Source organism: Benincasa hispida, chromosome 1 (genome assembly GCF_027475165.1).
Source record: "Benincasa hispida cultivar pf3 chromosome 1, pf3_genome.v1.1, whole genome shotgun sequence".
NCBI lineage: Eukaryota > Viridiplantae > Streptophyta > Magnoliopsida > Cucurbitales > Cucurbitaceae > Benincasa > Benincasa hispida.
Genome location: NC_143478.1, coordinates 17776220 through 17790012, shown reverse-complemented (window position 1 = coordinate 17790012; position 13793 = coordinate 17776220). Strand labels below are relative to the sequence as shown.

At 35.9% G+C, this 13793-nt stretch overlaps 1 protein-coding gene across 1 annotated transcript; it reads right to left on the bottom strand.

Annotated features, from left to right (window-relative positions):
* Window positions 1-3507: 3507 nt before the first annotated feature.
* LOC120067561 (small ribosomal subunit protein eS1) lies at window positions 3508-5805 on the bottom strand. The gene is made up of 7 exons (XM_039019123.2): window positions 5652-5805; window positions 5521-5568; window positions 5325-5430; window positions 4628-4765; window positions 4343-4528; window positions 3939-4139; window positions 3508-3798 (listed from the first exon to the last, which is right to left on the bottom strand). Exons 1-7 carry the CDS (start codon window positions 5660-5662, stop codon window positions 3703-3705), a joined length of 786 nt encoding a protein of 261 aa, XP_038875051.1. The 5' UTR covers window positions 5663-5805; the 3' UTR covers window positions 3508-3702.
* Window positions 5806-13793: the final 7988 nt, after the last annotated feature.

The following is a 13793-nucleotide window of genomic DNA, read 5'->3' as shown; positions in this document are numbered from 1 at the left end:
CAATTACATAAAATAAATTCATTACATAGATTTATTATATTAATTCATTAAATAAAAAATATAAGTACATAAAATATACAATTATATAAAATGAAACAATTACATAAAAAGTATAAGTACATAAAAGATATAATTACATGAAAAATATAAGTACATAAAAAACACAAGTACATAAAATATACAATTACATGAAAAATATAAGTACATAAAAAATACAATTACATAAAAAATACAAGTAAAAAAAAATACACCTAATGACGCTGAAGACGAAGCACCTAATGTACGTTGTGGACAAGTGCGTCTGTTATGTCATTCTCTCTTACAAATTGTACATCGCACTTTTTGGCTCGCCTCTCTCCAATACATTTCATTATGAATGCGCGTACTTTTTGGCCGACCTTGTTCTCTTAATAAGTCCACATTTGGACGAACTTTTGTAAATGATAATTCTGGCAAATAATCTGGGTGTTGTATTGGATGGAAGTGACCTTTATAACATCGCTTGAAATTGGACAATTTGTAGCATTCATCAATAAGTGGTATGTATGTCATACACATATAATTACAAACTGCAATTACATGAGAGCATGAAATCTTGAATGACAGTCACTTATTGCAAGAACATGTTCCTTCTTTCAAGCTCAAAACTTGGGTGTGTTGTCCTTTATAGGGAGAAATCATACTTATGCCAGTTTGTACTTCAAAAGTTTGACTTTCCCTGTCAATAGATGTCACCGTAAGTGCAAATACTCGTTTTTCCCACCTCTTAAGTTTTTTTAGGGCATATTCTGTATACATGTCCCCACGATCAAGTGCTTTACTGATTTCTTGTCGCCGGCATTCAAAATACAGTATTGTGCGATAGAATGTTAGCCTAACCAAAGAAGTAATTGGTAACATTCTAGCACCTTTGAAAACACCATTCATGCATTCAACTGCATTGCTTATCATCCACCCATAGCGGTACCCACCATCATGTGACAGTCCGTTTTTCCAAGTCAATGTCTGAAAAATATTCAAGACATTCAGGATGCAATTGTTTCAATTCTTTCATGCACCGAATGAACCTGTGCCTTTGGTGTTGATTTCCTGCCTTAAACACCAAATTTTTTAGTTGCTTTGATTTGTATTTCGTATTGAAATTGGCAACATGGCGAAGACAATATCGATGGTATACTCTAGGTTCACCCCAACCAATTTCTTCATTATTAATTGCAACAAGAATGCCTTTATGTCTATCAGAAATCAAGCAAATACCCTATCTTTGGGTAACATATTCATGCAATGTCCACAAAAACCATGACCAACTGGACGAATTTTTACCTTCAATAATAGCAAAAGCAAGGGGAAATATATATCCGTTTGCATCAATAGATAAGGCGGTCAATAATTTTCCTATTATACTTTCCGTAGAGATGAGTTCTATCGAACTGGATTAATGACCTACAATGTCTGAATCCTTCTCTTGCAGACCAAAGGACCAAAAAACTCGACCAAAAATAGTCGTACCTGGCACATCAGAAGGAAGGAAAAACCAATCTGTTCGTGTTCCTATAATGAACAAGAGCACTCAATCAATACGGAAGCTCGGAATATGATTTCTCCCAATCACCAAACATAACAATTAACGCTTTTCTCTTGGCTTGCCATCTATAATTAACATTATTGCCATATTGTTTTTTAATTGCTTCTTGGAGTAGGGCCACGGGTACTTCAGCTCTAACCAAATTTTGGATTTCAATACTCATAAAATTTGAATCAAATCATGTGTCAATTCTGAAAACAAACATAAGTGTTTCCCTTGAAATTTGGTGATTTCGAACATCCCATGAGTTTTACGCCGACATGCTCGTAACCTCCAAGCACAACCATCCATCCATAATTTACATACCAAAGATCTTGATTTGATTCCACTAGTGTTCTGTCACACAATATTTTTTTACAATTACAGCAAGCTATAAATCTTCTTTGGTATTAAACAATATTAAACTACGGTTATCTACACCTATATTCCTTTCTTCCAACCTATATTCCTTTCTTCCAAAGTAGACCCTAGTTCACACGTTGAATTTGTAAATCTGACTGTACCAACTCAAGATCGTGTCCCCCACTACTGTTGTTTCCAAATAAATAACTAAATCTTCAGACGCATCGACATATGTATTATGATTTTTTTCAACTGTTATAGTTGACAAAAAAAAAATATGTTAATATGTCAACCCAACAAAATCCAATTTCTATGTTCAATATATAAGATCTAAATATTATATATTTAAATCAGCCCAAATCTAAAATCCATAAATTATATATTTAAATCAGCCCAAATCTAAGATCCATAAACTATACATTTAAATCAGCCAAAACATTTAATTCAGCCCAAATGCAAACAAAATAACCAATCTTCATTTTTATAAACATGTGCATATATTTCTATATTCAACTACATAATTAATCATTAAAAAAATAGCCCAACAAATAAACAAACATAATCATCCAAAAAAAATAGTCCAACAAAATCAAACCAACAAAATCTAATTTCTAAGTTCATAAACTACTCTAGATTCAATCCAACAAATAAATCATGTGATATATATATATATATATATATATATATATATATATATATATATAAAAATTATATATTGACAAACAATGTAGGGAAAGAATTTTACCACATAAGCGGACGATTTTGGACATTTTGGACGGAGAACAAATGGAGGCAAAATGATACATTTGGATGCACAAGATGGAAGCAAACGGGTGTAATCGCTATCGAGTACACGATTTAAAAACCTACTTTTGACAATACTTTAACTCCTACCCTATTTTTGTTATTATATATTAAAAAAACATTATTTAAAAAAAATCATAAAATTTAGACACTTAAAAATTAATAAAATTGTAATAAATACTTTTTTTGAGATGATTATCCAAAAGACCCATATTAAAGGTTCAAAATGACAAATGCCCCTGTCATGGCCGGTATTCTTCTTCTTTTTCCACTGCACGTCTTCAGCAAGAAACAAGAGAAAAGTGATTTTGTAAATGAAAAAAATGATGAGTCAAGACAAACGAGAGCGAGATGAGCAAGAACAAGATTACACATCAACAAAAGATCATTTGACAATTTTTTTTTAAAAAAAAATCAAATAATTTCCCCTTTTTTTAATTAATTTTTGGGCCATCGGATATGGACCCATAGCTTACAACCAGATAATGCTTTTCAATTATTATGCTAATTCCAACAAATGAGAAAATTTCCCTTCCAATCCTAAACTGCTTCGGCTCTTTTAGCCTCCGACTTGAGGCTTCCATGTTGACTTCATTCTACGTAGGAAGCCATATTGGAAAGTTAGTTCCCACAATTTTACTCTTATTACCATCCTGCTGAGCTATTGAGTTTACAAGGCTGCCAATCCAGAGTATTTATTTGCATTATCCAATGAGAGAACGAAAGACTGGCATATTGAGTCCCCAATTATGCATTTAAAACATGTCTAAATAGGATTTAAAAAACGGTGCAATTTGCTAAATTAATTCAATGCAAGTATTCTTTGACTAATAGCACAAAATTGCCATCCTCAAAACCAACTCTCTGATAAAGACTGAGAAGCAGGTTAAAACTAAAGTTTAAACAAAGGGGCCAAAAATTAAACCAAAAACAGATTACTCCAACTCAAATGAAATTAAACATAACCGAACTCAAGCTCCAACAATTTCAGTAGCCCCCTCTACCGCAGCTTCATCAGCAGGTCTCTCAACCTTCACGCCAACATCTTCTGAGTAGTCTCCGTGAACCTACAAGCACAATCAGCAAGAACGATGAATAAGAGGACAAAATATCACTGATGAAACATAAAACACTCTGAAATAATTCTGTTGGTACTTGATCAGTAAACTATCATTAAAGAAAAATGAGAAATAAACCAAATATGCACCTCCATTAGCTTCCCAAGATCGAATTTGGGAGCTTTCAAAATTTTAACTTTCCGGATAAACACATTTTGAAGTGGGTAGATACTGGATGTTGCCTTTTCAATCTCCTTGCCGATTGATTCTGGAATGAACTTGCGAACCAATTCCTTCAAATCACAGGAGGACGCTTGGTTTATCATGATCTCTCTCATCTTCCGGCGGATCTGAATTGTATAAAAGATTTCAGCATTAATTCAGAGAAGGGTTTGCAAAACCAGGAGTGCGTGCTGGTTCATGAATATGGAAACAACTTTCAACAAATGAAATACCATAAGCAAATGCAAGTCAGAGTAAACTTAATAACACTTAGTATAAACAATCTTACTTTAGTTTTACGATAAAATACTTAACAGTCCTATGAACTGACCTGCCTGATCTGGCTCGATTGTGCATAACAGGTCCTTTTCACCTGGTTCGGCCTTCTCTTAGTAAAGCCAATGCAAAACATTCTAAGGGTGTAGTTGTCTGTGGTTTTGACATCTACGTGAGCTTCAATCAAGGTATGCCATTTGCGTACCAAAGACCTCAACTTGTCAGTAGTGAAGTTCATTCCCTGAAATTTTTTACAATGAAGAAAAAAGATGATCAAAATGAATGATACAAAACTAGATGTAAATCATTCTGCTTAATAAAAATGAAAATTCCATCTCACCCAGAAATTTGTCAGTACATTCCTCCCTTGGACATCTTCTGCTCTCAATCGAATCTTTCTGTAAGCATGCTCTTCATCATCCTGAAGATCAGCCAACGAGATCTCGAAGACTCTATGTTTGAGTCCTTCAGATGCAATCTATTGAGAGCAACAAAGGAAAATTAACATTCACTTTACATGGAACTATACAATGAACAAAATCTACATGAACATATATGTCACAGCAGCAAAACTAGTGTCTAAAAACTCTAACCACTGCATCACATGTCTTATGAAAACTCTAAAGAAGTTAGCAGAACATCCATTGCATCCGAACTTGCAAAGGATATTTCAAGTCATCTAGAAAATACAAAATCCAATCTTTGGTTCTCAGATACCAAAAGTTCCAGTTCAGGAAAAATATCAATACAAAACTATAAACAGAAGAAACTAGAATAATCGCAACCTCTCTAACACTAGACATTGAATAATTTATCAACATGGAGATAAAGGGAAAAAAAAATCCATAAACATGTAACTCGTACAAAGATCAAATTCAGCAACGCCTCAAGGATTATACAAACACAATTACATTTCACTTACTCTACACTCAGTTTCCAGATAAATTATAAACACAATTTCATTTCACTCACTCCACTCAGTTTCCAGATAAATTACAAACACAAAAATAAAATCAATTAGAACGAGGACGACTTACCTTGGTACCCTGGGTGCGAGTAACAAGAGTCTTTCCGACATTCTTAACAGTGAAAACTGAAGGAGCCTTGATATCATACCAATCCTTCTTGGCAAATGGATCAGTGCTGAAAAAGAAGCAAATAACAGATACATAAAGGTAATCCAAAACTAAAACCAAGATCTGAGAAACTAACGGAGTAAATAAATATGCTCACGCTTTCTTCTTGCCACCCTTCTTTCCCTTCGAAATCCGCTTGTTCTTGCTGATCGAACAGAAAACAAGAGTTAGAGATAAAACCAAAATGCAGCATAGGAGTGAACGCAATCGGAGAGAGAGAGAGAGTACCCGACGGCCATGGCTGGAGGAGCTGAGTTGCCCTAACTCTGCAGATGTTATGCTGCACGGCAGAGAAAGTTTGAGAGCTTCCAAAAACCCTAAAATCTGTGTTTATATAGGTCTCGTTTTGGGGTTTTTTTTTTAAAAAAAAAAAAATTATACTTATGTATGATTTCAATTAATTATATTTTTAATTGTTGATCTGCTCATCTTACTATACTAACTGTCGACACTCTAATGAAGAGTTTACAACAATATCAAATTTTTACTATATTTGTAATCGTAACAAGAGTAAAAATATTGTCTTAAAAAAAATAATAAGAGCGGAAATATTTTGAAAAAACTTTCTGACCTAAACCCATAAATTTTTGAGTTCTATCGATTAAAATTATTGAACTAATACATATTTCAATTTAAACCTTGAATTTTTGTAAATGTATCAATTTATAAGGCTTAAACCTTTATGAACAAGAGAAGATTCGGATATCAAAGCAAAAAGGACAACAAAAGAAATACGAACAATAACTTTTTGAATATCAGAGCTGTTATTTCTCATTTCAATTCATTCACAATAAAAGGAATAATTTATATAGAGGGCTACAAAACCCTAGAACCACGGGAAGGGCAAAAAAGACAAATTGCCATTATACAAGTGGTTGAAACAGAAGAATAAAGAATATTTGACGATAATTAACAAATGAATTAAGTAGCAGAGGTGTGTTTTATCTAATTCCTTCGCACCCCCCCTCAAACGATAGGGTAGGCTTGTTACCTTGAGTTTGAAGCGAAGATATGCAAATTGAGAATGAGACAATGATTTGGTTAAACAATCGACAATTTGCTCAGAGGATAGAACATCGCATACTTCGAGAACACCTTGAATCACCTGATCCCGAGTAAAGTGTATGTCGATCTCAATATGCTTGGTGCGGGCGTGAAATACCAGATTTGTGGTGAGAGAACTAGGACTTAAATTGTCACACCAAATGACCGGTTTTGAGTGAGAAGGGACGCCAATTTCAGTTAAGAGTTATGAAAACCACTTTATTTCAGTGGAAGCATGTGCTAAAGCCCGATATTCAAATTTAGTGCTTGACTGAGCAACGACGGCTTGTTTCTTGGATGACCAAGAAACAAGATTATCACCAAGGAAGACACAGTAAGCAACCATAAATCTTTGATCATCTCTGTTAGAGGCCCAATCAGCATCTAAATAAGCGATTATTCTAAAATCAACCGATGGAATGATAATCAACCCAAGAACTTTGGTTCCACTAAGATATTGAAGGACCTATTTAACCTCTTGTCGATGAACATCGGTAGGCTACTTGAGAAATTGGCTTAGGTGATTCACAATATATGCTATGTCCGGACGAGTGTTGGCTAGGTATTGCAACACTCCAACAGTGCTTTAGTAAAGAAAGGGGTCTGCTAAAGGAGAACCATCAGTAACATAGAAGGTTTTTCAAAAAACTGATGGAATGGGAGCTGGTTTGAGACCATATAGGGCTTTCTTTAATTTTTAGACATGATATGGAAAATTAACATCAACATACCCTGGGGTAGAGGCATATAAACGTCTTCATCGAGATGGCCATTAAGGAAGGCGTTGTTAAAGTCGAGCTGTCGAAGCTTCCAATTGTGGGACACTGCAAGAGACAAAATAACACAAATGGTTAAGGATTTGACTAAGAGACTAAAAGTTTTGAAGAAATCAATGCTCGGGTTTTGACGAAACCCATTTGTAACCAACTATGCCTTGTACTGTTAAATTGATCTATCAGAATTTTGCTTAATATGAAATACCCACTTACACTCAACAATATTCATCCAAGTAGATGAGAGAACAAGCTCCCAAGTATTTTTCCAAAGAAGACCATTATATTCGATGTCTATGGCAGCCTTCCATTTAAGAACAGTAAGTGCATCGGAGAGTTTGGTGGGTTCAATTTGTGTCCAGTCAACAAAGAAGGTGGAAAACCAAGCTTTGGGTTTAAAACTTCCCGCTTTAGCACGGGTAATCATCAAGTGGCCTTGATATGGTGATGTCGACAAAGGAGGATCGACGGGTGAGGAAGAAGAAAGAGAGGAGAAGGGAAATGGATTACCAGACGAAGATGTAGGTGAAATAGGGAAGAAAACGACACGTGTGAAAGACTACGGTTCAAAGGAGAACATGTGGGGGAAAACATTGGTGATGGGCTCGAACTAGTTAGAAGAATGTCAGGTAAAGGAGGATTAGGTAGAGATGGGCTTGGGCCTGAGGTAGGTGTGTTGGCTTGGTTTGTAGGAGGAGAGTTTGTAGATTGATTTGGGCCCAAGGTAAAGTTTGGGGAAGATGTTGGTAAGAGGCTAGAGTTGTCCCATGGTGGGCTTAGGAGCCATTAGGCTATTTGAGGATTGAGCTGAGAGATCCTTTCCTTTTGCTCTTTAAAACTTGTGACAAAAGAGAAATTAGTTCACCAAAATAGACGTTGTGAGATGTAGATTTATCCAGATAGGCTGAGGTACTTATGGCCTTTATGAATTAGGTTAGGCCCCAAGTAAACATGTCTTTCAGATTTAAGCTAAATTTTTTATGAATTAAATGGTTTTAACCAAGGGTAGCAGACACACCAAAGGTCCGTAGATCTACAAAATTCAATCTTCTATTTACTAAAACCTCCATTAGTGACATCCCTTTTAAGATAGTAGATAAAAGTCCATAAAATATAAATGTTGACTTAATGAATGCATGCCACCAGAACTTTAGAGGCGTGGTGGCTTATGTAAGAAAAGTTAAAGCTCATTTCAACAACATGTCGATATTTCCTTCTAGCCCTACCATTTTTTAGTCGAAGTATATGGGCAAGACTATTGTGATTGAATTCTAAGCTCAGCACAGGTCTTATGTACCTTGACAAATTCTCCTCCATTGTTAGTTTGTAATGTTTTTATTAGTATCCCAAATTAATTTTTTTTACCATAGTGACAAAGTGATTAAAGGCAGCAACTGTTTCTCTTTTCAACTTAAGAGGATAAATCCAGGTAAATCAACTGAAATCATCTAAAAAATACACATAATACTGATAATCTTCCGTGGACATAACGAAGATTGAACCCCATAAGTCTGAATGAACTCTATGAAGGGAGTATTTGAAGGAACTCTTATCAAAGAGTACCTCTGAGCGGAAGCAAGATCATTCCAAACTCATTGTGACAAAATTACCGCATTCACAATCAAACATACTAGTTATCCATTAACAACAAATTATAGGCATACTTTGAAACTTAAACAACAAAGAGAACAAGATACGTACCAGTTGAAGAACTCTTTTTCACCTTAAATCTTATTCTCGTCAAAGGACTGCACCTCTCACTCTTGCTGAGATCGTCCAAGCTATTGTCCACCAAATCACGACGTCGTCTACCCACGAACAGACTCCTCACGAACAAGGAAGTAGGGAAGATACCACCACTCAGAACCCTCGGTATCCTCGAAGTGAAAATCCAAAAGGTGTGGGCTCTGTTGGATTTAGTAGAGGGAAGGAGGAAGAGACGATCGTTTACCACAACCAAGCAAGTGGGAGATATTGGGTGTCTATTGTATAGACAGATGCTTGATCATTTAGGTAAATGTACACGATCGTGTAGTAAAAGGGGCGAGATCGTATAGATGATCATTTAGTAAAACGCTCAGGCGCGCGATCGCTTAGAAAACGTTAGACGATAGTTTAGGTAATTCTATACGATCGTTTAAGAAAAGGCGTGCGTGTACACGATCGTTTAGTAAACACTGAGCTGTTGTGTATGCTCTCAGTTGGCTATGCGATAGGCAGTATACACGATTGGTGAGAGAATATCTTATCCTTTTGCAAAATGAAAACTATTTTCATTTTATCCTTCAGTTACGAAAACATAATGTAACCTCCCACTAACTCATTTGGTTACGGAGAACAAGCCGACACAATTATCCCATAATTGTTAAACTAAAAAATAAATATAATCTTATTATATTTATAACCTATGGTTTAATATTACATCATATGCAACATATGAACCATAGTTCTTTTCTCCTCCATTAGTTATAAATCATATTTATATCATTTTCCTTCAATTAATGTATCTTATACATCATGTCAACTATATCATATATAATTGACCCATTTAATTATATCATATATAATCAAACTCCCTCTTGTCAATTTGAACACTTCAAACTAACCCAAAAATCGATTCTCAACTTAAATCAATTGAGCTACCAATGGGGCCTTATGAACCTATGGCTCGAAGCTCCAACGGTACGTGAATAGTTGACTAAACTCTTTAGCCACGAGATCCACCATTCGTTAACTTCTAGACATTCTACTAAAGACCGACAGTTGCACTCTTCTCATCGCATATATATTTTTGTGTCCATCGGATATAACCAATCAACAATACGATAATCCTTCACAGATGCTCGTAAGTACAGTTGGGCCAATTTATCGTTTTGCCCCTGTAGTTACATCTAACTTCTTAAGTACCATTGATCCCTCTAATGAACAATACAACATAGTCCTACTATATGTGGACACCTCTCGGGTCATGAGAAGGTGTGTGGTGTTGGTATTGGTGTCCTGATTCTCTTGAAGTCTCGTTGTTTTGTAAAGATACACATTGTTTAATGAATAAAATAAGTGTTATTTAATTCTGGAATTTACTCATATCCAATAAACAAAGCTCATTGGTTAGCTTATATGAACTTAAGCATGTATATGTGATATACAAGTGGATCATGCCTTAAGTGATAACCTAAATAGGTATGTAGTAGAAGGATTAAAGTGGGATACCTGATCTTGGTGACACTTCGGATGTGGCCCACTTTATAGAGGTTTGCAAGTGTTGTAAACTACTACAGATGGTAAATCTTAACCATTTATGTGGAGACGTACAAGCGGGAGTGGCCTATACAAAGAGTTTGTATAAGACCTGGACCACAAATGACTAGACTTTGTATATAACACCGTTGATACTAAAGACTTGCATCTTACCTAAACGACCATAGGTGACACGACCTTAATCCTGAGTGTTTTGAGAACTCCTGCCTTTGAGGGCGATCCTTTGATTAATATGGGTGAGAGTGGCCAGATTGCCAACTCAACATGCCTACCTTTTTTGGGAACTTGTCTGATCTAGGAGCTGGGAACTCAATCCACAAGATGGAATTCACTCATTTCCCGAAGCAGGGATAAGTAGAGAGATTGTTCCCTTAAGGGTTGATTTCGGGGCTTGAACATAATGGCCACAACTTTTCTTTGGAAGAGAGGACCTAGTCATAGTAGGACTATGGTTTATGTTCATTAGAGGGATCAGTGATACTTAAGGAGTTAGATGTAACTACATGGGCATAACGGTTATTGGCCCAATTGTACTTACGAGCGATCTATGAAGGGTTGCCGCACTACTGATTGGTTAAGATGGACACATAATATATCTGTGGTAAGAAGAGTTAAGCTATCAGTATTTAGTGGAGTGTCTGGCAGTTAACGGATGGTGGATCCCGTGACTAAAGAGTTTAGTCAGTTATTCACGTACTGTTGGAGCTTCGAGCTACAGGTCCATAAGGTCCCCTTGGTAGCTCAATAGATTTAGTTAGGGATCAGTTCTTGGTGTTTATTTGAAGTGTTCAAATTGACAAGAAGTATTTTGATTATATATGATATAATCGGTATGATGTATAAGATACATCTAGTGGAGGATTGATGTAAATGAGATTTACATTAAGTACCATGGAATAGAAAAAGAATTATGGTTTATATGCTTCATGAGATAAAATATTAAAAATATAGGTTATAAATATAGTATGATAAGTTGGCTATCATTTATATTTATAATAATATTAATTATTGGATAATTAAATCTTTTTCTCTAATAACCAAATGAGTGGGAGGTTATTGGTGGTTCATGGTAACCGTGAGATAAAGTGATTTTTTCCCCTAATTTTAATAAGTTTTGACAAAGGTTGAAACATTGTTTTGAGATTTCTCTCTCGCAAAAAGAAACTGTCAAGTAAATACAGATTTACTAAGTGATAGCTTAAGCGAAGTAAATGATCGTGTAGTGTTTTGTAGGCGACAGACATAGTACTAAGCGATGAGCTAAACGATCGTTTAGCTTTTACTAGACGATCACTTAGCTTTAGCTATACGATTGGGTATCGACCTATGCAATAGGTTTCAGCCATCTCCCACTTGCCCAATCGTGTACACGATTGTGCTTTCCTCTTTCGTCTGCCTCAGACCAAGTCCAAATAGAGCTCACCCCTCTGAATTCTCACACTGAGAATACTGATGCGATATTTTATATGATGAATTTATGGAATGAGATGTGGTGATGAAAATGCATTGAGTAACAAGTTTTCTCAAGGAATCCAAGTATAAATCCCACTGAGTTTCCTGGTAAGTCCAAAGTCGAACTCATGGATTAGGGAAACAGTATGTGGTGGTAATTTTCGAGAAGACTTTGCGGTAACCAAACATTCAAATAGTTGTTTGGTGTTGTTGTTTGCGGTAATAAAATAAATGAATGTGGCGGATTTGAGAAAAAGTTCGATTATGTGGTAGATACACTGAGTATGCGAAGGAACGGGTTGAGAAGGTCTTTAGTTAGCGTTTCCTGGGAATGCATCAGACTATGTGGTCATGCTACACTAATGCGACAACAGATCATTTTCCAATGCAAATGCGGTGCTCCTACTTTTAAGACGCATATGTTGAATGCAACAATTTTCCATAGAGCTTATTCCTAAGTCTCTATTTTTTTCCTATGTGATGATGCAAACTGCACACAAAGACAAGGTAACTGCACACAATCATATCCTATCTCTAGGATACATGCGATGCGTTAATAGCAAACAGTGCTTATTCCTAAGCTTCTATCTCTTGATTATGCGTTCTAATCTGACTCTCCCGAGCCTAGATTCTAACCTGACTTTCCCAAGCCTAGATCCTGCCCTTAGACTACTCTTCTGAGTATCTCTAATGGACGAATGAAGCATACATAATACAAGATAATCGCATAGAATGAAGATCCCCAGTTAAGCTAGCTAAGTGCTTCTCAACCCATTCGACAATTTTACCTACTCATGCATAATAAACAAAGAGTGAACAGATATAAAGAAGTAAATTTCATTTCTATAAATGAGTTTAAGTACAAAATGACAATGGAAGATAAGGATAGAGAGCCTGGTAGCAATCCCTTGCTTCCCAAGGCTTTTACACTGTCAACTCTATTCTGTTCAACAGATATTTTTGCTTCCGCAAGAGCTAACCTTCTCTCTGATCTTGAATCTTCCGACACTCTCCCAAATTCACTGGAACGATCTAACGGCACAATCTTGCTTCTTTCGCTTCCACCTTAAGAAAAAGAAAATCTAAGAACAAAGCTAATCTATCTAAGGCAAAAATTCTCTAACTCTCCGAACTTGCTAAACTAGCTGAACCCCTTTTCTGAAGGTTGCCTTCGGTATTTATAGAGCTTCAGGGTGAAAGGTGACTTCTCTCTTATGATTGCATAGATGGGATGACTTTAATTCTCTGACTGATGCGCCGAATATTTGTCACCGAAAAGCTGAGTGTACTTGTTATCATTAGCGGCTTGTCAACTTAATTCGAATTCGACCACCATCAGCTTTCTGTCCCATCGTGATTAATTATGCTTTTCACTCAGATGCGCCCACCAAGTTGCGTTGGCTCTATGCGACAATCCTTCTTGAGAAGATGTTTGCGAACACAAATCACCGCAAATCCTTGCGGTAATGCTGCCCTTGACCGTTGATTTCTTGTGATCGCACTTTTCGCCTTACGTCAATGCATATTCTGCATAAAAATACAAAAGTTAATTGTTCTTATGCGATGAACGCATGCGACCGCAATGTTATGAACTTAATGCTTTTTGGACGCAATCTAACATATTTTATTAATGCAAACCTACATTGTTTAATAACTTAGCACTGTAATAACGTGCATTTCTGCCCATTATCACACCTCCAAATTTAAACAATGTTTGTCCTCAAGTCTAAACTAAAGATTTCCTTTAGAAAGTCAGTCGCAATCTCTTTTCCTATATTTCTCAAGGATACTTCATTCAAATCCTATACACCAAAATTTCCTCAAATCTTATTCAAGTCTC